Here is a 23189-nt window from a genome sequence, read left to right as displayed (position 1 = left end):
GCACTCTCTCTAAAAAAGAAAAGAAAACTGACAATGATTCTGTTTTAGCTACTTGAAAAAGGAGGAAGAGTGGTCAATGTATCTAGAATCATTAGGGTAAAAATACAGATATTTGGTCCTCAAAATTTAAATCTATTCTTTGAGGAATTAAGGTGGATATATCAGTTAGGAATAGGTTAGTCAAGGTGTAACTGAAAACACCAGAAATATCTGCTTAAACAAAGATAGAGGTATATTTTTCTCTCATAGAATATAATCCTCACGTTTATTATCCAAGACACGAATGATGGGTTCATGGCTCTCAGAAACCCAGACTTTCTGCTCTGTAATTCTTACACCATGACCTCTTTTGCCATGTATGCCTTCTTATGTTGTCATAGAGGCTACTGCAGCTCCAGCCATCACATCCATGTCCCAGGCATCAACTGTAAAGAAATTGCAGAGGAAAAAGGGCTTCTGATAGTTAAGCTAGCCCTCTTCTAAGAGGCTAGTAGCTCTACTGAACAACTTTTTTTTTTAAGATTTATTTATGTATTCTAAAGAGTGGGGGAGGGGCAGAGGGAGAGAATCTCCAAGCAGACTCCCTGCTGAGCGCAGAGCCCAATGACGACATGGGGCTCCATCCCACAACCCATGAGATCATGACCGGAGCCAAACCAAGAGTTGGACACTCAACCAACTGAGCCACCGAGGTGCCCCTCTACCTAATGACTTCTACTGACATCTTCTGGTCATCTAGAAGGGTGCTGGGAAATGCAGGGGTTTGGGGGTTTGTTTTTTGTTTTTTCCAGCTAGACACATTATTGCCACCACACAATATAAGAATTTTATTACCAAACAAGAAGTGAATCTTGGATAGGTAGCTAGCAGTCTCTGCAGGGCAGATGGATCATCCTTTCCCTGTACTTTACTTCTGGTGTTGGACTGGTCACATTGTATATACTTAATAGTAAAGAGCATAGGCTTTAATAAGTGTGATCCAAGGGCGCCTGGGTGGCTCAGATGGTTGGGTGTCTGCCTTCGGCTGGGGTCGTGATCCTGGGGTTCTGGGATGGAGTCCCACGTCAGGTTCCCTGCTCCTTGGGAGCCTGCTTCAATCTCTCTCTCTGTCTCTCTCTGTCTCTCATGAATAAATAAATAAAATCTTAAAAAAAAAAAGAGTGATCCAACCCCCCAGTTTCCCCTGGATAGTTCCAGGACATAGCTGTTTCACCATATAATTATAATCAGTATCCTTGTTACTCTCTACAGTGTCCCTGTTGGACAATAAATTATATGGTCACTTTAGCTATATAGACTATCTGGGACATCTTTAACACATTCTAATTCTGTGACCCTAACGACAAATGGCATAATTTCTCTAAACTCATTGTGTTAGTTATCTGTTACCCAGTAACAAATTATCCCCAAAATATATTGGCTCAAAGCAACAAATATTGATTATTTCACAGTTTCTGTGCATCATTAATTAAAGAACAGTTTAGATGGATAATGTCTAGCTCAGGATCTCTCTTGAGTTTAAACGTTGTCAGGGGATGCCATCATTTGAAGGCCAGACAGGGAAGAAGAATCTACTTTGAAGTTAAGTCACTCAAGTGGCTGTTGCGAGGAGGCCTCAGGTTCTCACCATGTCGGCCCCTCCCTAGGTAGCTTGTATGTTCTTACCAGATGGCATCTAGCTTCCCAACTGAGAGAGAGGGCCGAAGGAAGTCATGTGCCTTTTACGACCTAGTCAACAAAAATGCAGCCACTCCTTTATCCTAGTCATTAAAAGCAATTCATGAAATCCAGCCCACACTCAAGAGGTGGGGAGTTCTGTTCCACATCTTGAAGGGAGCATATTTTATTTTATTTTAGTTTAGTTTTAAGATTTTATTTATTTATTTATTTATTTATTTATTTATTTATTTATTTACTTACTTACTTACTTACTTACTTATTTGAGAGAGAGAGAGAGAGAAAGAGTACAGAGGAAGTGTGGGCGCAGAGGGAGAGAGAGAATCCCAAGCAGGCTCCATACCAGTGCACGACCCTGAGATCATGACCTGAGCTCAAATTAAGAGTTAGATGCTTAACCGACTGAGCCACCCAGACACCCTGAAGGGAGCATATTTTAAATATTTTTTTTAAAAGTAGGCTCCATACCCAAAGTGGGGTTTGAACTCATGATCCTGAGATCTACAGTTGTATGCTCTACCAACTGAGCCAGCCAGGTACTCCCAAAGGGAGCATATTTTAACATCACCACACTTAACTGTTCTCATCTGTAAAATGGGATAAAATTACCCACATGCAGTAATTATATTTTATGAAGAGGCATAATCCATATACAGAATTTTAATAGAGCACTTGGCTCATAGTAAAATATGTCCCTTAATAAATTGAAGCTAGTATTATTTACTTGAGTATTTGTCTAATTAAACTGTAAGTTCCTGGCAGGTGTCATATCTAATTTGTCTTCGTAATTCAAGCTCTAATTGCAGTGTTGAGGTTATAGGGGACACTTAATAATAAATATCCAATGAATAAATGAATGAGTAACATATTATTTAATAAGACCAGTATAAACGGAGTGAGTCAAAAGAAAAATAATGCAATAGTCATGTGAATAAATTTACGTTGTGTGTTAAAAATCAGATTTACATAGCTCTTTATATAATAGGGCATGAAAAAGTGAATACCAATGTAATGGAACTAAGTTACATAACATCAATAATATTCACTCGTATATGATACCACAATAGTATTACATAGTATCATACTTTAATAGTATTATACAGATATAAAAATATCACCTTGTTATGTTCTTTTTTTTTAAAGATTTTATTTATTTATTTGACAGAGAGAGACACAGCGAGAGAGGGAACACAAGCTGGGGGAGTGGGAGAGGGAGAAGCAGGCTTCCCGCGGAGCAGGGAGCCGGATGTGGGGCTTGATCCCAGGACCCCGGGATCATGACCTGAGCTGAAGGCAGACGCTTAACGACTGAGCCACCCAGGCACCCCTGTTACGTTCTTGATATTAAAATTTCTCCTGAAAAATCTGTTTTGTAGACATGTGTCTAGCTATGTCTTTTTGAGATATGGAGTTTATTTTTACTTACTAAAAAAAATTTCAATGATCATTTAGATGACATACTACCAAACAATAGTAGGATTAAAGCATGTATCTGAGGAAAAGAATTTCAGGATCTATGTACATATAATAGACATACATACATATACAGTAGAAAAATGTTGTGTTTTGTCATTAATGACGTTTTCTTGCCATTTTTTTCCCAAGGAAAAAAGAAATATATGTAAAACTTTGTAGACTATGGTTCTTAAAGATCTTCTGATTATGGCTGTTTATATTTATCATTCATCTGAAGGAAAAAAGAATTAAAAGTTTGGGGTTATAATCTCTCGTAACAGCAAGGCTACATTTATACAAAATGATTAGTAGGAGGAAGGTATTAGCAATCATTTATCAAGTGCCAGAGATATTTTAAATTATACCATGATTCCTTTTATGACTCATAATATAAATAAAACATAGTGTTCTTTTGAAACTGTTTTCTCAATGTATTATTTTTAAAAATGTGTTTGCTAATTCTGGACATACCACAAACACTTTGTTTCTATATCTAAGCCGGTATCTGAGCCTCTTGAATTTTCAGTGATAGAAGAGTAATTTAGACAGCATTACCCTTTTTCAAACATGGATTTTTTTGTATTACAAGTGCTGTACTGAGAAATGTGGTTGATGCCTTAGCACACATCAACACTGCAAGCCTTTAAAACAAATTAAATCTGGGTGCCTGGGTGGCTCAGTTGGTTAAGCGACTGCCTTCGGCTCAGGTCATGATCCTAGAGTCCTGGGATCGAGTCCCGCATCGGGCTCCCTGCTCGGCAGGAAGTCTGCTTCTCCCTCTGACCCTCCCCCCTCTCATGTGTCCTCTCTCTCTCATTCTTTCTCTCAAATAAATAAATAAATAAATCTTAAAAAAAATAAAACAAATTAAATCCTTTTAAGTAGTTATAATATAAATGGATGCTATAATCTTTAATTAGTTTAAATAAAATAATATACACAATTTTCCATTTACATTTTTACATCATGTTGATTATTTGAAGGGAAATTCGGAAAACCACCAAACATGTCCTTGAAGTAAAGAATGCCTAGGGGTACTTGGTTGGCTCAGTTGGAAGAGCATGAGACTCTTAATCTTGGGGTTGTGAGTTTGAACCCCACATTGGGTGTAGAGATTACTTAAATAAATAAACTTAAAAAAAGTGCCTATCTTGAGAGCACAGTGGTTTTTTACAAGGAGATGCAGAGAACTCCAGGAATGCAGAGGACATTTCTTGCCATTTGTGATTAATTTTTATCTCCTTCATAAGCCCCAAGCCCTAATCCCAAAATGCAACCAGGAATGAAAAACAGCTACAAATTTTGAAACACTATTCTAGATAAAGTTAGTAGTTTAATCCCATTTCTTGGCTTGTTATAAAAGGAACTTACTATATATTCTTGGACTTTGCTACTTCTTGAAAAAATATATTCATTCATTCATTCATATAAGAATATTTATTTAGTTATTGCCTTCCTGTGTTCAATTTATAAAGTTGAAATTGCTATTTTATTCTTACATTTGTTTATTTATCCTTCAGCAAGTACTTCTTCGTTTCTTGCAATTCAGTAGGAACTGTGCTGGGCACTGAACATTTAATGATAGGTAAGATCAACATGTTTAATACTATTTTATTTGTCAGTCATGCCTCAGTAAAGCTGTGGGGGAGATCAACATGTTTGCTTCTCTCATGGAATTTTACAGACAATTCTTCAACAAGTTCTTTGTGATTTTTTGAAATATAAATTCAGCACTGTATTCAATGTTATGGAAGAATATATAAACTAAGAAAACAGCTTAAAAAAAGATTTTAAGGAACTGATAATTTTACGAGGAAAAAAATACTAGATGCCTGATTACATCAAGAATTAATTAAATAGAATTTTATTCAAATACTGTCAAAAACACCAGGAAATAAGTACAAGAATAATTAAATGCTAAGTTGTGAGTGGGTGAGATTTGGAAATACAAGTCATTTTATTTTTTTTAAAGATTTTTAAATTTATTTATTTGAGAGAGAGAGAGAGCGTGAGAGGGAGCACAAGACAGGGTAGGGTCAGGGGGAGAAGCAGACTCCCGCCTGAGCCGGGAGCTTAATGCGGGACTCCAGGATCATGAACCAAGCCAAAGGCAGTTGCTTAACCAACTGAGCCACCCAGGCGCCCTTGGAAATAAAAGTCATTTTTAAAGAGAAGGGAAAGCTTCTCAGGAACAGAGGAAGTGGTGAATATGGCATATTTGGAAGACTTGAGGAGACCTGCACAGGTACTTACCCTTACCAAAGCTTCCTGCCCACCATGCTCGGTTCCCTTCCGGCACAGAATTCCAAGTGCTTGTTTTCCTGTTTACAGGTATTATAGTTACTTTGTGTTGTGACTTCTGATTCTGTGCTTTGAATCTCAGTTTTCTACTATCTTCTATCATAGGTTATTCAAACCCTGAAAGATTGTTTGAAAAAGGACTTTAATGCATGAACAGATCTCACTCATATGTGGAATTTAAGAAACAAAACAGAGGATCCTCGAGGAAGGGAGAGAAAAATAAAACAAGATGAAATCAGAGAGGGAGACAAACCATAAGAGACTTTTAATCATGGGAAGCAAACTGAGGGTTGCTGGAGGGGATAAAGGGTAGGGAGATGGGGTAACTGGGTGATGGGCATTAAGGAAGGCACGAGTTGTAATGAGCCCTGATATTATATAAGACTGATGAATCACTGACCTCTACCTCTGAAACTAATAATACACTATATGTTAATTAATTGAATTTAAATTGAAAAAAAAAAAGGACTCTTATGGCAATAGGACCACAAGAAAGGTGCTCAATAATTGTACCTCCCCAGGAGGAAATATGGCTGGATATTTAAAATGTAAGTTTGACTCTAGTGGAAACAATATGTTTTATGTATAATTTCTTAATCCACTCACTAACTTTCTCTTTGCACTTGAGCTTATTTAGTGATATCATTATTAATTTTTAATATTTGCACTTATACATGTTACCTTCTTAGGATTTTTATTTTTTATTTATTTTTTTTAAAGATTTTATTTATTTATTTGAGAGAGAGAATGAGAGACAGAGAGAGAGCATGAGGGGGGGAGGGTCAGAGGGAGAAGCAGACGCCCCGCTGAGCAGGGAGCCCGATGCGGGACTCGATCCCGGGACTCCAGGATCATGACCTGAGCCGAAGGCAGTCGCTTGACCAACTGAGCCACCCAGGCGCCCTTCTTAGGATTTTTATACAAAAGTTATTTTTGTCTCCCTCTTTCAACAGGAGAACTAAGATTTTTCCACATTTTCCTCAGCATTTATCTGACCTTATGTTTGTAACTTTTGCTAGTATATGGAAGGAGTGTCTAATCTAAAGGCAACAAATGACTGATTTCTCGCTGTTATGAACATGTTATGATGAGGATTAGATCTATAAATGAGGGTGAGAATGATTTCCCCTTTTCATTTCTAACTGTGAGCCAGTTTATCCTCAGTGGGCATCTTTATTCTGTTTCCTGTAGGGGAAAGATACATGAATGAGCTCAAATGACTTCATTTCATGGGGGTTATGAACAACCACCCTAGTTGGCCTGGGAGGTCACTGAAGGTCCAGGTTCTCAGGCATGGGGAAGACCTTGGAGATCATCACTAACTCCCTTCCTTGCCCACAAGGATATGTGATGTTGGAAAAATTATTCAAATCCTAGAGAATCAGTTTCTTCATCTTTATATTTGGGCTACTAATAGAACCTATCTGATAGGATTTTATGACTAATAAGTGATTTAATATATATCAAAATGCTTAGCACAGTGCCCAGCACATAATGAGAAAACTTAATAGAATTGTTAGTTATTATTAAGTCTTTCGACAGTAGAATTAATTCCATTGTTGGGCTCAGTGTTGAATGCAAGGGATACAAAAACAGTTAAGTCATGGTTCTTTCTAGGCTTCCTAGAGAACATGATGTGGCCTGATACACATCTTGAAAGAAGAGGAGGAAATAGCTAGATAGAGGACCTTGTGTAAATCTGTATGTGGCAGAAGGAAGAAGGTTGGGGGAAGTAGTTGAAGAGGAGGGTCAATTTTTTCTGGGAAGAAAGAGCCCTGTGAACCAAGATGTCACTCTGGGGAAACTGGCAGTAATTAATTTAATATGGCTAAGGCTACTTTGTGAGGTGGGGTGTGGTAAGAGTGGGTGATGAATAAGATCCTGCAGGGAATGCGTAGAACAAGAAATGCAGTGAACCAAGACAAAGACTTGGATAATCCTAACATGGTGGGGGTAGATTAGGAAGCAAAAACTCAAAAGGAAACAAGTTTTCTGCTTTCCTTCCCTTCCCTTCCCAACCACCCAAGGAGCACCCAGTGCTGGCTGAGAATCTTTTCTTATCTTTTCAGATAGGAAAAGGCTGCACTGGGGGTGGGAGTGGAGATGAAGCCCGCAAGGCCAAGTAAATCTCCCTCATTAATAGCTGAAAGAGGAGAGGCAGGAGAGAGTCAGACAAAAAAAGCAATGGCAACACTGTAGGGTTTAGTGGATTAAAGCCCAAAGAGTAACAGAGAGTAGGAAAAAGGGGTTTGCAGAAGGGTTTGCATGAGTTATGACCAGAATCCACCTTGATGTTGAGAGATAAAAGTTTGAAATTTCTCTTACATTATTTTGGAGTAACAAGACTGTGCTTCTGTGTGAGCAGAGACAAAGCCAAGTAGAGTCCTAGTTGGATAATGGTTATTGAAGGAACTGTAGGATAGGTACTAGGAGAACTAAGAGAGTGTCACACATTAGTGTCACACAAATGTACTATTACTACTGTACTAAACTAATAGTAGTAAAAGTATTGATGGCAACAAGTACTGTTCAGTTCTATGGGTAGGTGCTATTGTCCTTCCCATTTTATAGATAAGAAAACAGAGGCACACAATATGCCCAGGGTCACAGAACTAGTACTGAATGAATTCAGGAATTGAACTCAGGCATTTGAATTTACAGAAACCAATGGAATCAAGCTTCTAATGAAAGGACAGCACTGGTAGAGGATAAAATTCAAAGTCAAAATTCTTTTATACTGTCTAATATTTCATTTCGTCTATAAGAAAGTGATTATATTTAATGCAGTTCTTTTAAGTTGGGGAATTGTTATGTCGTTAAAGAGCAGTGTCATTGGACTGGGTAGGGGAGGGAGAGCTTTTCTTCCATAGAATAAAATATGCTTCTCCCTCTCCCATGCACGCAGTACCTTGGCACATTGTTGATCGGGCATAAGTGCTGGCTGAATTGATATACACTGTAATAAATTCCCTCACTTTGCAAGGTGCTAGGTAGCTGACTGCTCAAGCATGACTACTCTGGTAAAAAAAAAAAAAAGCTTGCATTTATTTATTTATTTATTTATTCATTTTTTTACTTTTATTTATTTATTTGAGAGAGAGCGCGTGCAGGGGTGCATGCTTTCGAGAGGGAGGAAGGGGTAAAGGGAGAGGGAGAAGCAGACTCCCTGCTGAGCAGGGAGCCCAATGAGGGGCTCTATCCCAGGACTCTGAGAACATGACCTGAGCTGAAGACAGTCACCCAACTGACTGAGCCACCCAGGTGTCCCAAGATGCCTGCATTTATAACCCAGAGTACTTTTTTAAAAGTATTTTTAAAAGATTTTATTTATTTGACAGAGCGCTAGAGAGCACAGGTAGGCAGGGGGAGAGGGAGAAGCCGACTCTCTGCTGAGCAGGGAGATCAATCCCAGGACCCTGAAATCATGACCTGAGCCGAAGGCAGACGCTTAATGACTGAGCCACCCAGGCGCCCCTGTAACCCAGAGTGCCTTAAGCACTGAGTTAGTCTGGTTCATTGTCTCCTAATAGAAATGAGGTCCAGAGTTCACTCAATTTCGGTGTTGCCGAAATACACATAGATGTTGCTATTGCTTTGGATTCTTCCTTTTCCTGTTTTTCTTCCTCCCTTCTTCTGGTCTGTTGGATCTCTGTCCTGAATCAGAAGTTGGGGATTGGAGTGGGCCCCTGGGTGGCTCAGTCGTTAAGCGTCTGCCTTCCGCTCAGGTCATGATCCCAGGGTCCTGGGATAGAGTCCACATTGGGCTCTCTGCTGGGCAGGAAGCCCGCTTCTCCCTCTCCCACTCCCCCCTGCTTGTGTTCCTGCTCTCCCTATCTCTGTCAAATAAATAAATAAAATCTTAAAAAAAAAAAAAAAGGAGTTGGGGAGTGGGAGGGCTTACTAAAACTAAACTTTCTGCCAAGTTTAAACCTCCACACTCTTCTGCCCTTCTTGTCTGGATGGATTTCCAAGGGGATTGGTTATCAGGCTTTTAAGAAATAAAAGCCCCTTTGAGCTTATGCCTCTTAGGTGCATCTGGAACACAGTGAGGGGAAAGGTACATTAGTATTTTTGTGTTTTTGTGTAGGATCATCTGTCTCACATGGTAATTTCCTTTTAGACAAGTGCTAGTCCATGGTTTGTGAAACATGGGCAAGGTTTTGCTGCATATTTTTTTAGACAAATTTAAGAATCAAAATATATAATGCAATTAAGTACTATAAATTCAAAGTAGACATTTCATTTCTCCTTATATACATATTCCTTCACAGGATTAATTAAAAGCTATGAGATGAATGTGCATTGTGATTGATTTTTAATAGCTACTTTGGGAAAATAATCCAAAATTACTGTTCTAGTACTTGTAAGTTGTTAAGGTCTATGCAATGCATTTATACTCTCAGTCTTGTTCACCAAATTCTTCAGCACATGATACATAATATAGGATAGTCACGTCCCTGGGCAAAGTTTACTCATCATTTCAACTCCTTTCAACATTTTATTGATGGCTCACTCTGCCTGGCAAGGTGGTAGGACTACAGAATATAAAGAAAGAGGTCAGGGATCCTGCTCTCGAGTCTCTCAGTTGAACTGTCAGGAGCCTGGACGCCATGAAACACACCAAAAGCAACATGTCCAGAGCGGCCTTACTTCACTGGTGCACATTCCTTCTTCCAACTCTAAAATGATACTTCTACCCAAATGTCTTTAATCAGTGATAGTTATTCGAAATCACACAACGTCAGCTAATAAACTATAATAAGGTTCGACTAGTTTGCCTTGATTTAAAACTATTACTGCCAATTCTTTGCTTTGCCGATCCTTCAAGTTCAGCTTTAACACAACTCGCCTCGAAGAGGCTGTGCTAACATTCTTGAAGTTTATAATTAAGTTCAGTGTGTGTGGGAGAGTGGGGGAGGCAAACGACCATTAATTATAGAGTTTCGTTTGTGAGAGCCTGCCAGGGTTTTAAGGAGCAGAAACCGAGAGGCGAATAAAGCTTTCCTCACTTCTAAACAAAAGTCGCACGCGAGTTCCCGGCGGGACCGGGGAGCGTGGGGTGCCCTTGGACGTGAGCGGGTTGGGATGCTCGGCCACCCCTTCGTCCATCACTAGCCCTCCGGAGCTGGGTCTGAGGCCCTCGTCCGACAGCGCGGCCGCTGCCGGGGACTCTGAGGGACGGCGGCCTTGGCACAGGCACCTCGCTCCCGGGACAGGAGGCGACACCGCGCACGGAAGTGCGCTCAGCTCTCCCCAGTCGCAGGGCGACTCTCCTCCTTCACTTCCTCCTGCGCGGCGGCCCGGCCTCCCGGGCCGGCCCCTCCCCCTTCACCGCCTCCTCCCGCCGCCAGCCGCCGCACTCAGGCGGGGGCGGGGGGGGGGGTGCGGCGCTCACCCGCGCAGTCCCCAGCCGGAGCCCAGGCGCTGAGCGGCCGAGCTGGAGCGAGGCAAGGGGCCGCCAGCGCTGCTGTCCCCGCCCCGCGCGCCCTGCGCCCCACTTCCCGGGCGGCCGCTCGGCAGCTCAGCCCTCCTGCCTCCTCCGGCGCTGTCCGGGACTCGCCGTGAAGCGAGTGACGGGCAAGTTTCGGCGTGCGAAGACGGCGGCGGCGGGCCGCGGACACCGTGCGCTCCGGGAGGGGTGGCCGCGGCTCCGGCCTCGGCGCGCCGCGCGCACTTCGGCGATGTCTTCTCCGCCGCGGCGGCGGCTACGCCTTCGCCCTCGCCGCCTCCTGTTCCTTCTTCCCGGATTCCTGCTGCCTCTTTGCGGCGCCTTCAACCTCGACGTGGACAGTCCTGCCGAATACTCCGGCCCCGAAGGAAGTTACTTCGGCTTCGCGGTGGATTTCTTCGTGCCCAGCGCGTCTTCGTAAGTGGCCGCACTTGGAAGGGGAATCAGCCCCCTCCCCCACCGCGCGCACCCACCCTCCGTTTCCCGAGGGAGAGTCTCCGGGAGGAATCCCGGCGTTTGTCTGTCTGTGCCCTCCCACCCCCACCGGGGGGTTTAGGTTCTGGGTGGATGAAATATCTGGGGAAGTGAACCCCCGCGGCCCCCACCACCTCCCCTCAGTTCCCCCTCTCTCCTATCCTCAAGAGAAACAGCTTTGAGGCAGACTTGTGCTTAAAATTCGGGGGAAGTGGGAAAGCAACAAAGGCGGGTCCCGCCGGACTCCGCGCCGTCCCCGCTGGTGTCCCGGACTTGGACCGTCTCATTTCCGAACTTCTTTTTCTCGGGTACCAGTTCGCCTTCCCCGTAGCCTGTCTGCTTCACAGACTTAGACACCAGTCCCTTTCGCTCTCCCTGCACGAGCCCTCCCCCACACTTTCCGCCTCTCTGATTCTGTTTCTCATTTACTCCTTTTACAGACTTTCTGATGACTAAAGTGACCAGACGGTCGTAGTGAATTCATTGTGTCTTATCTCTGGTACTGACAGACCTTTGCACATGTGAGGGTGAACAGATGAATTGAGTGTGTCATGTGTTCTTTTTATAGTGATTCATTATTTAGGTCATTGTTCAGAAAGAACAAGGGTGTTTGCTGAGTTTTCATTCACTCCAGGTCATTTGAATACTGCACTATTTAAGAATTCAGTTACGTTTTCAAATTGCCAGCGTTTCACGTTGCAAAAGGCCGTCAGGATTTGTAACAGAGTTAATGTCATTATTGGATTCAAAGTTGTCTCTGACTTTAACGAACGCTGACCTCATTGTCACCACCTCACCCCCATATTAGCGTTAGAAATACTGATTTAATAAATGTTCACTAGATGTCTTCTGATGTTTAAATCTTGTTTTCAAGAGGCAAAACTTTTCTTAGGGCTCTTTACAAGCTCTTAGAAATTGTAACTTTTTTCCCCCTTCTACATTTCTCTATATTGAGGGGGGAAAGGGAGGCCAATTTTGATGGCCAGTACTTGGATAAGACCATTCTTTCAACTCATTCGTTCCTAATTTGAGGATGATCTAAATATTATTTCATGACTGTTAGAAGGTTCAGCAGGATTTATTCTTATTGTGCAAGTATTGATTACCATTCATTTTGGTGACAACCTTTGCAACAGTAAATTGGTTGGAAGCAGTTAGTGAAAACTAGACAATTGTCTTATGTAGTGAACTCAGTTTTGTTGTCTCCAGTTTCAGTGCTTTCTGTTGAGCATAAATTTTCCAGAATGATAAAAAAATAATTGTTCAGCCATCAAAAGGAATGAGATCTGACGTGGCTGGAACTGGAGGGTGTTATGCTGAGTGAAATAAGTCAATCAGAGAAAGACATGTATCATATGATCTCACTGATATGAGGAATTCTTAATCTCAGGAAACAGTGTTGCTGGAGTGGTGGGGGTTGGGGGGGATGGGGTGGCTGGGTGATAGACATTGGGTAGGGTATGTGCTATGGTGAGCGCTGTGAATTGTGCAAGACTGTTGAATCACAGATCTGTACTTCTGAAACAAATAATGCAACATACGTTAAGAAAAAAGAAAAAGAAGAAGATAGCAGGAGGGGAAGAATGAAGTGGAGTAAGTCAGAGGGGGAGAAGAACTATGAGAGACCATGGACTCTGAAAAACAAACTGAGGGTTCTAGAGGGGAGGAGGGTGGGGGGATGGGTTAGCCTGGTGATGGGTATTAAAGAGGGCACATTCTGCGCGGAGCACTGGGTGTTATGCACAAACAATGAATCATGGAACACTACATCAAGAACTAATGATGTAATGTATGGTGATTAACATAACAATAAAAAATTAAAAAGATATTAGGGAATCAAAACTGAATATTAGAGAATTGAGCTCAGACCCTTGAGTTCCACTGTAGGATGAGCAGTAACTGTTACCAGAGCAGACAGTACAATGAAAGCAACTTTCTGGTAATTAGTGGAGCTTGCAATAGAGTCTATTGTTCCTTTACCTTGTGCCCACCGGGTCAAAAGCAAAAAAAAAAAAAAATGTTAACTTGGGCAACATTTTCTACCTTGTCTTTTGACTTAATCATTTTGTCAGCCTTATCTGTTATTTAAAATGTTTTTTGTTTCCAGATTTTTTTTTTTTTTAGATTTTATTTATTTATTTGACAGAGAGAGACACAGCGGGAGAGGGAACACAAGCAGGGGGAGTGGGAGAGGGAGAAGCAGGCTCCCTGCTAACCTAAGCTGGATCCCAGGACCCTGGGGTCATGACCTGAGCCAAAGGCAGATGCTTAACGATTGAGCCACCCAGGTGCCCCTGTTTCCAGATATTTTGAAGTGTGTGCCTTTATGGTACAGATTTTAGTTCTCAGGGGTGCTCTTTTAGATTTAATTAATTTAAGAAATTCTAATAGTTTTAAAAATATGTATTGTCCTTTGTCAAGAGTTGGTACTTAAATTAGCAAGAGTTAACACTTAAATACTTCATAGTTGATGGAATGTTTTGCAAATGGTGGGAGTAATTTTGTGGCAGTCCTCTGAGTTTAGTAGTATAAAGATAACGACAAGATGATAAACTGTAAGTGTTGTTACTGTGGAAAATGCAGTAATATCGAACGGTTGGCATGAGATGTTGACTAGTTTTGATTACAAGGCTGGATGGCTAATCTTTGACTAATCATTACAGTCATTGAATATATTATGAACCCACAGGTTACATGACCTCTCATGTGGGCCTTCCATGGTAAGGTAAAATTGAGTTGGGTCTGGTTCCATATAGTATTTTGAAATGTTCATCGGTGACTTTGTTACTGATGGACAAGTGAGCTCTAGATGTAGCCTACCTTAAAAATATACATCAATTTTGAGACTTTAAAAAAAAAACAAAATACATAGAAACAGATTTCTAGTTACTGAACTTTTCAGATTTAACAAAGATTAATGTAAAATTATGCTTAATTTTGTAAAGGATGCCTTTAAATTTAACAAGCATTGGAATCCAAGGTATATAAGGATGCCATTTATATTAGCAGCTGCATTTATTGTTGTTGTTATTTGGTGTGATTATAAACTTCTAAAAGAAAAAGAAGAAAATGTTTGCTAATTAAAGATTCCTTTCTCCTGAAGGAAGAATGCCTGGATTAATGAGGAAGCAACAGTAATGAAGTCTTCTCCTGTCTCTTCTGGTTTCTTTTGGTGTCGAAATACCCACAGCAGGGGGGCGCCTGGGTGGCTCAGTCAGTTGAGCGCCCAAACTGATCCCAGGGTCCTGAGATTGAGCTGCGTTGGGCTCTGAGCTCAGCATAGGAGTCTGCTTGGGATTCGGTCTCTCCCTCTCCCCCTGCTCCTTTGCATGCTCTTTCTCTCTCTCTCTCTAAAATAAATAAAAATCAAATTAAATTAAAAAATAAATAAGTACCCAGAACAATTATTTTAGATCTCACTTTGTTGTTATTAAAAATTGGTATTGAATTATTTCCATATTGTTGTGAAAAGTAATGAATCACTGTTTATTAAAGAAAAAGAGAAATAAATTAACTAAGGAAAAATATTAAGGTGAGTCCTCAAGAAAATCCCTCCAGTAATGAGTCCTAGGTTTAAAGTGAAAAGTCACAAAAATTGTGATTTAAAATATGGAAAAAAAAGTTAGCATTCCATAACTTTTTGTCTTGTATGTGTTAATTTACAGTGACTATATTGCCAAACTTACATAAAATTTAAAGATCATATATAGGCCATGAAGTAGAGTCACATTTGTCTTATGGGGAATAATTGGAAAAATTAAAAATTGTACCCCGGGTTTAATTATAATAATGATATCTTATGTTGGTTAGCCTGTTTTATAAATTACAAAGCACTTTTACTTATGTACTTATGATATCTCACTTCACTCTATAGCACAAACCACCAGGGGAAGTAGGGAAGCGGATAAACTCATTCTTATGGATGAGGACACTGAGGCCGGAAGGGTTTTCAGTCTTTTTTTTTTTTTTTAAGATTTTTAAAATTTACTTGAGAGAGAGTGTGGCAGAGGGAGAAGAAAACTCCCTGCTCAGCATGTGGGGCTCGATTTCAGGACCCTGGGATCATGACCTGAGCCGAATGCAGATGCTTAACTGGCTGAGTGACCCAGGCGCCTTGGGTTTTCAATCTCTGTTTGTTTGGGTGGATTGATGTGGGATAGGGGGCAAGGTGGGATCAAAAGACAGGCTATGAAATTTAAATTCCATTTAATTTTCCTGTTCAAATTTTAATTTTTAAGAAGAAAGTAATTGGATGATTTTCTTAACTTATTCTTCAAATATAAGTTATACGGTTCTCATTTTACCTCTGTGTTTATTTTTAAATAATGCTATAATGAGCAACACTGGATTAGAATTCTCGCCTTTTTCCCTGTTAAACACTAATGAATCCTGGGGCCCTTGGGTGGCTCAGTTAAGCATCAGCCTCTTGATTCCAGGTCATGATCTCAGAGTGGAGAGATCGAGGCCCCAGTTGGGCTTCCAGCTCAGAGGGGAGTCTGCTTCTCACCTCCCTCTCCCTCTGCCCCTCCGTGCACTCGCTCTGTCTCTCTCAAATAAATTAAAAAAATCTTTTAAAAAAATAAACACTAATGAAGACTTATTTACAGTTCATGTTCCTATGACCCCAAGGACAAAGTGAGGGTGAGTGTGCCCTTGTCACAGAAGGTCTTGCAGAACATTCGGTAGTTCTCCATCCTAACTTCCTGTTTGCAGCACCTGGAGAGCTTTTAAAATAAAACTGCTTCCCTGGCAGCATCTTGGATTTAAAAATAGAGCTCCAACTTCATATTCCAGCAGCTTATGGGTCATTTCTCCTTGACTAGCCCATCTTACCTCAACGAAAAATGAGATCTTTTTCACCAAGTGGGGTCAGTTGCACCTTTGTTTCTATTAATGGTGCCATCATTTTCTCTCTTGCCCTGGAAATAATTTCATATTCCTCCCTCTCATTTTCTATTTTTCTTTGTCTCTCCTCCTGTACTCCGCTAATATTAGTCAGTGATTAGTCACCAGACAGAAGGTCCTAGAAATTCTTGGTTGTTAATGTTTCTTGCATTCATCTCTGCTTTCCATTTCGACTTCAGCCTCCTTATTTCAGCACGGTCCTGAGAGTGGTCTGTGGCACTCAGATCCTCATCACTTTGCCCATCATTTGGCTCTTAGATCTTAAGTGTTCCTAATAGTTTTATCTTTCTGAAGCATCTTTTTGATCTGGTATTCTACTAAAATTTCCTCAGCAGTGCTCCCGTGGCTAGAGAGAAACTCCAGACTGCTTTCCTTGAATGAAGACCATTTCAATCTGTCACAATCCACATGTCCTTTTCAATGTTCATGCACCATTTCTCCCCCTCACCATTGTTAACCATCTTCATAACCCTTTATAAAGGTGATGCCAGCTCATTTTTGTGAACTTAGTGTGGATCTGGCTATATTGGTTCTTTATTCTTATCATAAATAATATACATATATAGACTACAGGCTTATTATTTAAAAAGCAAACTCTGTTGATTTCTCCTGATTAAGACCCAGGGTTTATAAGATCTTATAAAAGAAAACAGAAAATGTATAGAATTTACAGTTACTGTGCCTGTTTTACATCATATATATGTTGACTCTAACATTTTTTTTTTTTTTTATGAAAAGTAAATCTGAGCCTGGAATTACAGCTCTGAAAAAACATTCATGCCGTGCTATTTTATACTCATTTTTCATATATGTATGATAATTTTTCAAAAGTTGCTTTTGATGAAGTCTCATTCATTGGTCCACCCAGAGTCAGCCAACTATATTAAACATGCTCTATCTTGGAGAAGTCCGTGCTGAAAGCAGCCAAGTAACTTAGTTCATCTGGAGGGTTTAAAAAAAGGACTTGTCATTGTTTGGCTGGTTGCCTCTCCGTGGTACTGAAGGTCACATTCCCTGAAGCAACTGCTCTTAAAGTACACTTTGGGTAGGAAGTGCATCCGAAGGGCATCCTCCTGGTTGGTTTCTCTGATCTCTTGTCTCTCTCACTTCCTCTTCCTTCTCCCTTCTCATCTCCCCTTTATCTTTTCCCACTTCTCCTCTGCCTCGCTTCCCTCTTCTTCTTTTCCATCCTCTGCCCCCCAGCCTTCTCCCTGACTTTCTCCCCACGCCCTCTGCCTCTTTCTTCTACTCCTCCTTCCTCCCCCAGCACACACTCTGCCCTTTATCTTTTAGAATTTATTGGCATAATGTTAATTAATAGTGTGCTCATGTATGTAAACCTTGATGTTGAAATCACATAATGGAAATTTCTCAAGTCATTTGAGAAGAATGGTGAGGATGAGCATCCTGATACTGTTCGTGGGTAGACTTTTTGGAGGGAGATGGAGTCTAGCAGGAGAAGGCTGTAGGCATATGAAACTCAGCTTCAGATTTTTGCGGCCAAGCAGTGAAGTCTCTTGTCAGCCTCAAGTAACCCTGTGTATGTTCCCTAGTTCTTCACTGTTGTCAGGAAATATTGCAAGTACCCTGTTTGGTACTCTTCTTCCTTTTTTTCCTCTTGAGATCTTGCATTTAAGTTAATTAATGGTCCTTTGAGGAAACGGGGAAAAAAAGCCCTTTGAAAACAGATTTTGGCTATTAAATTTCCTACTTTTTAATTCCAGTGCCGTCATCTTGTATTTTTATGATGCTTTCAGATTTTTCTGTTGTCTACTATCCACATTCAGAAATTTTTGAAAGTAATTATAGTGGACATTGTTATATAGAAGAGGAAAGCGAGGCTCAGAGATTCAGAAGTGACTTTCTGAATTAATTTATATCGCGTGATTGTAACCTATAGTATCAGACTGTCTGTTAGTGTTGCTTATATTGCAGAATTTCTTCAGCGCTGTAACTTGTCTTATCCTAACTAAGCTGTTGTAGACATTAATTCTTAGATGAACTTAGAGTAATAATTACTTAATTTTTATAAAACATTTCATTAACAGACCATTCTATTATTGTGGCAGAAAGAAACATGACATAGAATTCACCTTCCAAATACACATCAACAGGCTTTTGTTTTCTGTAATATGTGTTGCTTTTATATTCATTAATTTTCTCAAATATCCTCTTTTATCATCCTATACCCTATTCTCTACAAATATTTAATTTTTCCTCTATACAACTCCCTCTTAGGACTTAACATTTATCTAAGGTAGTTTACCTTTTCCGTCTTTCCATTTTTCTCTTTTATAAACTTTCTGTAATACTGTAAGTAACTTAATATCATGTTGACACTTCGGACAAAGCGCTTTTATTCCTCAGCTTCCCCCCCCCCCATTAACCTAGCATTTACAAATTGACAATGCTCACACATTCCTTTTATATTATTCGACCTTTTCTGTGGCATTTCACCAATGTGCAAGACTGTACATGAAGGTACGCTTAGGAAAACATGATGAACACCCATATTAGTACATCTAATTACTATCATTTCATGCCTACAATGTGAAAATGGTCTGATGAAAAGCAGCAGCCTTGTTCCTGGTCTCGTCCAAGGAAGGTGAGCTTTGTGTTGCCAGTGGAGTGCAGTTTTCATTCAGAACCCTTCTCCTGTGTCCTTTTTCTGTCTTTGCCTAAGTCCACATCCACTAGTAACTTCCCAGCCCTCGCTCTGTCTTATAGTGCCCAAGTAAAGAAGGTATCTGAAATCCAAGATTAAGAGGAGATGTTACATAAATTATTTTAAGGGTAATTTAAATAAGTGGATGTTTAATAGAGGATGATTTCTGCATTCTCAAGGGGTTGGTGATAGTGGAAATGGCCTATTTATACATGGCTGTTTTAAGATTGAGACCTGTAACTATCCAGTTTACTTACTACTTACCTGTCAATTTAAAAAACTTTTCTTGGGGTGCCATGGTGGCTCAGTCAGTGAAGCATCTGCCTTTGGCACAGGTCATGATCTCAGGATCCTGGATTGAGCCTTGCATCAGGCTCCCTGCTCAGCGGGGAGTCTGCTTCTCCCTCTCCCTCTCCCTCCACCTCCTGCCCCTCCACCCCCACCTCGTGCTCTCACTCTCTCTCTCTCAAATAAATAAAATCTTAAAAAAAAAAGAAAAAAACTTTTCTTGAGTGTTGGTTATGTGGCAAACACAAAGATAAATTAGAGTCCCCCACTTTCAAGGAAGCAATTTATTATTAGATAGGAAGAATAAGCTTTGAAAAAAAAATTATGAAAGATTCTGTAACATGCGCTGTGATGACAGTCCAGAAATGAGTTTTGCTTGTAGATTTCTAGGCACATCCTGAGAACCACCTTTTCTGTCCTCATCTGGAACCTGGCTGTTATCCATAGCACTGAAACCATATGCATACCTGTGCTTGTATTATGCTTATTAGGACTATTGCAGGAATTGATCCCATGTCTTTTCAGGTAAAGACCTTGAAAAGTACACTTGTCTGAAATACTCTTTTTCCCTGTCATGTACTCAAAAATCATTTTATCCAGATGAATGGGGGAAGTCTTATGATTTTTGTGGCCAAATTTTTTGACCTGTTGAAATGGAAAATTTCATACATATATATGTAATTTAGCTGTTACCCAGCTCTACTGCAGTAAGGAGAGTATGACAACGCTTAGTGCTCTCTTATTCATGGGGGGTAAGGGCTCTCTTACTCATGACCTTATTTTATTTTTCCTGCCGAATGAAAACTCAGTTGGCTATGATGAGAAAGAGCCAGCATTGATGTTTTACTGATGCCAAATATGACTGCATAAAGCTTTATTAAACAGGGTGTGGTTCGGTTGGGAGTTTTGCCTTTATTTTGAGTATGGAAATATCAGAAAGCAGGATTCCTGTAACCCAGCCATTCATGCAGCCAGCTCTTGACTAGTTTAAGTATGATTTAGCAAATACCACCCAGAAGAAATGAAATTGAAATTGATAAATAAAGGTTAAAATGAGTACATCCCATATTAAAATGTATGTTCATAACTTTACAAAAAAGTGAAAAGCAATTAAGTATTTTCTTTGCTAGAATTTAAGTGACTGTTAATAAGGAAATGAAATAGTGGTGATAGCATTTATTTAGGGCCTTTTGTATATAACTATATCCTGTTTTCTTTTATACTTCAATCAATTTCTTCTCATTCTGTTTTACTCTTTGCTCTTTCTCTGCCTGACTCCTAAATGCCATTGCTCCTCAGAGCTCGCTCTTTGGCCGTCTTCCTTCTGAAGCTTCTCTCTGTGTGAACCCATCTATTCTAAGTTGACATTCTCAGTACATTATCTCTAAGGCAAAACTCTCTTCAGAGCTCCTGACTAGCAATTAGGTGTCTCACAGATGTTTCTGACTAACATTGAGAACTGAATTCTTGGTTTTCCTGTAAATACTTAATCTGCCTTCTGCTTCCCGATTCTTGAAGTTTTTTTTGTTCAGGAAATGGTTCTCCTATTCATGCACTCCTGAAGGAAACCCAGGTGACATTTTTTAATCTTCCCTTTCCCCCTTATGCAAGCCACCAGCGATGCCTGTTCATTCTGCCCTCAGATATTTCCCAAGTCTGCGCACCTCTCTCTTTCTTCATCTGCCCTCCCAATCTAGGTCACTGTCATCTCTCAGCTGCTAAATCTCTTGCTTTCCTTGTTCCATTTTGCTCCCTTCCCTCCTTAATCCTATTCCCAGAAGGCTCCAAATTTAGTTTTCTTTATTAGATTGTATCATCCTTTTGCTTAAAAAAAAATTCCAAGGCTTCACATGGACCTTATGATAAAATCCAAAGTTTTACCCTATCTGAATTGCCCTGCTTAATTTAGCTCTTGCCAAGCTTCCCACCTTTATCTTCTGTCACTCTCAGCTTGCTCTCCTGCCTCAGCCACACCTCTTTTCTTGAAACTCTTGGAGACTAAGCTCTTTCTTGCCTAGGGTCTTTGTCCCACTGCCTGGGGTGCTCCCATCTACCACTTCATGCCACTCCCTGATCCCACCTTTCTCTGCTGGCCCCTGACCGCTGACACACAAACACTACTTGGTGACTTTCTAATCCTTTACATCTCGGTTTATTTAGAAATAAATGTCCTTGCTACTTTATCTAAATGAGGTCTCTCTTCATTCTTTACAGGAAACTTCCTTAGACTTTTCTTTATCTAAAGGAGGTCTTTCCCTTCCATTCCTTAAAGATAACTTTCCTTTATCTAAAGAAGGTTTCCTCTCCCTATTTCCAAATAATCTCTCTCAGTCAATTGTTGGTTTCCTTCAGAACACTTGTAACCATGACTAATTTCCTTGGTTATATTCTCCCCAAATGGAATGTAAACTCCACCAAGAGCAGAAACCAAGGTTGTGTTATTCATCGTGGTGCCTCCAGCACCCAGCACTGTGCTTTATGTAGAGCAGACACTCAATCCATTTCTTTTTCTGAATGAATAGGAAAAAAACTAAAGAAAAAGTCTCTTTTGATTAAAAACTCAACTCCTGATTATTCTGTCTTCTGCTCATTTTATCCTGATAAGAAATTGAATACTGATCCTATTCTTTGGCCAGGGATTGATTAATCCTCGGAAGAGAGAAATCTGATAGTCACTTAAAATGAAATAGAACAGTTCTGAAACAAGTTTTCCAAAAGGAAAAATATTAATATTTAGAATTGCCATACTTTATTTTTTTTAAGATTTTATTTATTTGACAGCACAAGCAAGGGGAGTGGGAGGCAGAGAGAGAAGCAGGCTCTCTACTGAGCAGGGAGCCCTACGTGGGGCTCAATCCCAGGACCCCAGGATCATGACCTGAGCAAAAGACAGACGCTTAACCTACTAAGCCACACAGGCATCCCATAGAATTGCCATACTTTAGAATCATTTATATATATATATTTTTTTTGTTTAGCATTCAAGATATAGAAAGTCTATAGCTGACCACAAAAACAGACAAAAACGCCCAAAACACAAAATATAAAAACCAAAAATCAAAACAAAATGTTCCAGACTCCAGCCAGCATGCATTTTTCACAGCTTTTTTGACATGTAATTGACATACGATAAACTGTATATATTTAAAGTGTACAGTTTGACCAGCACACATTTTTAAATGAGATGTAACCCTGAAGTTTGCCTTATGTTTTTAGGATGAGTAACGATGTTAAACAATGTATGTATGTAAGAACACCAGATGAATCTAGAAGATTGGTTATGCTCTCCGTGAATGGTTTTAAACAATGTTGTGAATAATAGCAAGAGAATGATTACTCTTCCTAAATTAGAAGTTATTGTTTATGCTTTCTGCCAGTTAAAATCTTATCTTCCCCATTCGTGTTTTAGCAGGATGTTTCTTCTGGTAGGAGCACCCAAAGCAAACACGACCCAGCCTGGGATTGTGGAAGGAGGACAAGTCCTCAAGTGTGACTGGGCTTCTCAGCGCGGGTGCCAGCCAATCGAATTTGATGCAACAGGTAAAGGTTGAAGCAGGGGTCCCTTTTCTTAATTTATACTATTTGATATTTCTCCCCCTTTTCCCTTCCCTCCTATTGGGGAGCAAGAATGCTTGTCTCCTTTAAAGGTCCTTCTAGCTGGACTAAGAATCAAATTGATAGGAGACAGATTAACAGGAAAGAATCAGATTTAATAGGTGTAAGTACCAGGAGACCACGGAGACATGGAAATTCCAAAGATAGGCAAAATGAGGTATATACGTCATTCTGAACTAAGAAAAGGGGGTAGGGGCCTGGAATTTCAGAGGAAAGGAATGCATTTCATGGAGTGATAAGAAAACCAGATGTTTGGGGTGCCTGACTGGCTCAGTCGGTTAAGCTCTGCCTTTGGCTCAGGTCATGATCCCAGGGTCCTGGGATGGAGCCCCAAGTAGGGCTCCTTGCTCCATGGGGAGC

The 23189-nt window shown here is 40.4% G+C and overlaps 1 protein-coding gene across 2 annotated transcripts in view; it reads left to right on the top strand.

The window, feature by feature from the left end:
- Positions 1-10786: 10786 nt before the first annotated feature.
- Positions 10787-23189, top strand: part of ITGAV (integrin subunit alpha V) — a 95564-nt gene continuing 83161 nt past the window's right edge. Inside the window, exons 1-2 of one of the 2 annotated variants that reach the window (XM_025848912.2) lie at positions 10787-11299; positions 22624-22754. In XM_025848912.2, coding sequence (XP_025704697.1) covers positions 11115-11299; positions 22624-22754 — 316 coding nt within the window. In that variant the 5' untranslated portion in view covers positions 10787-11114. The remainder of the gene's footprint in view (positions 11300-22623; positions 22755-23189) is intronic. The other variant, XM_025848922.2, reaches the window with a different exon arrangement.

The sequence above is a fragment of the Callorhinus ursinus genome, unplaced genomic scaffold (genome assembly GCF_003265705.2).
Source record: "Callorhinus ursinus isolate GAN/ISIS: 27379988/994484 unplaced genomic scaffold, GSC_fseal_2.0 scaffold2, whole genome shotgun sequence".
Classification (NCBI taxonomy): Eukaryota; Metazoa; Chordata; class Mammalia; order Carnivora; family Otariidae; genus Callorhinus; species Callorhinus ursinus.
The sequence above is the reverse complement of the archived record's forward strand: the minus strand, read 5'-3'. Positions and strand labels throughout refer to the sequence as shown.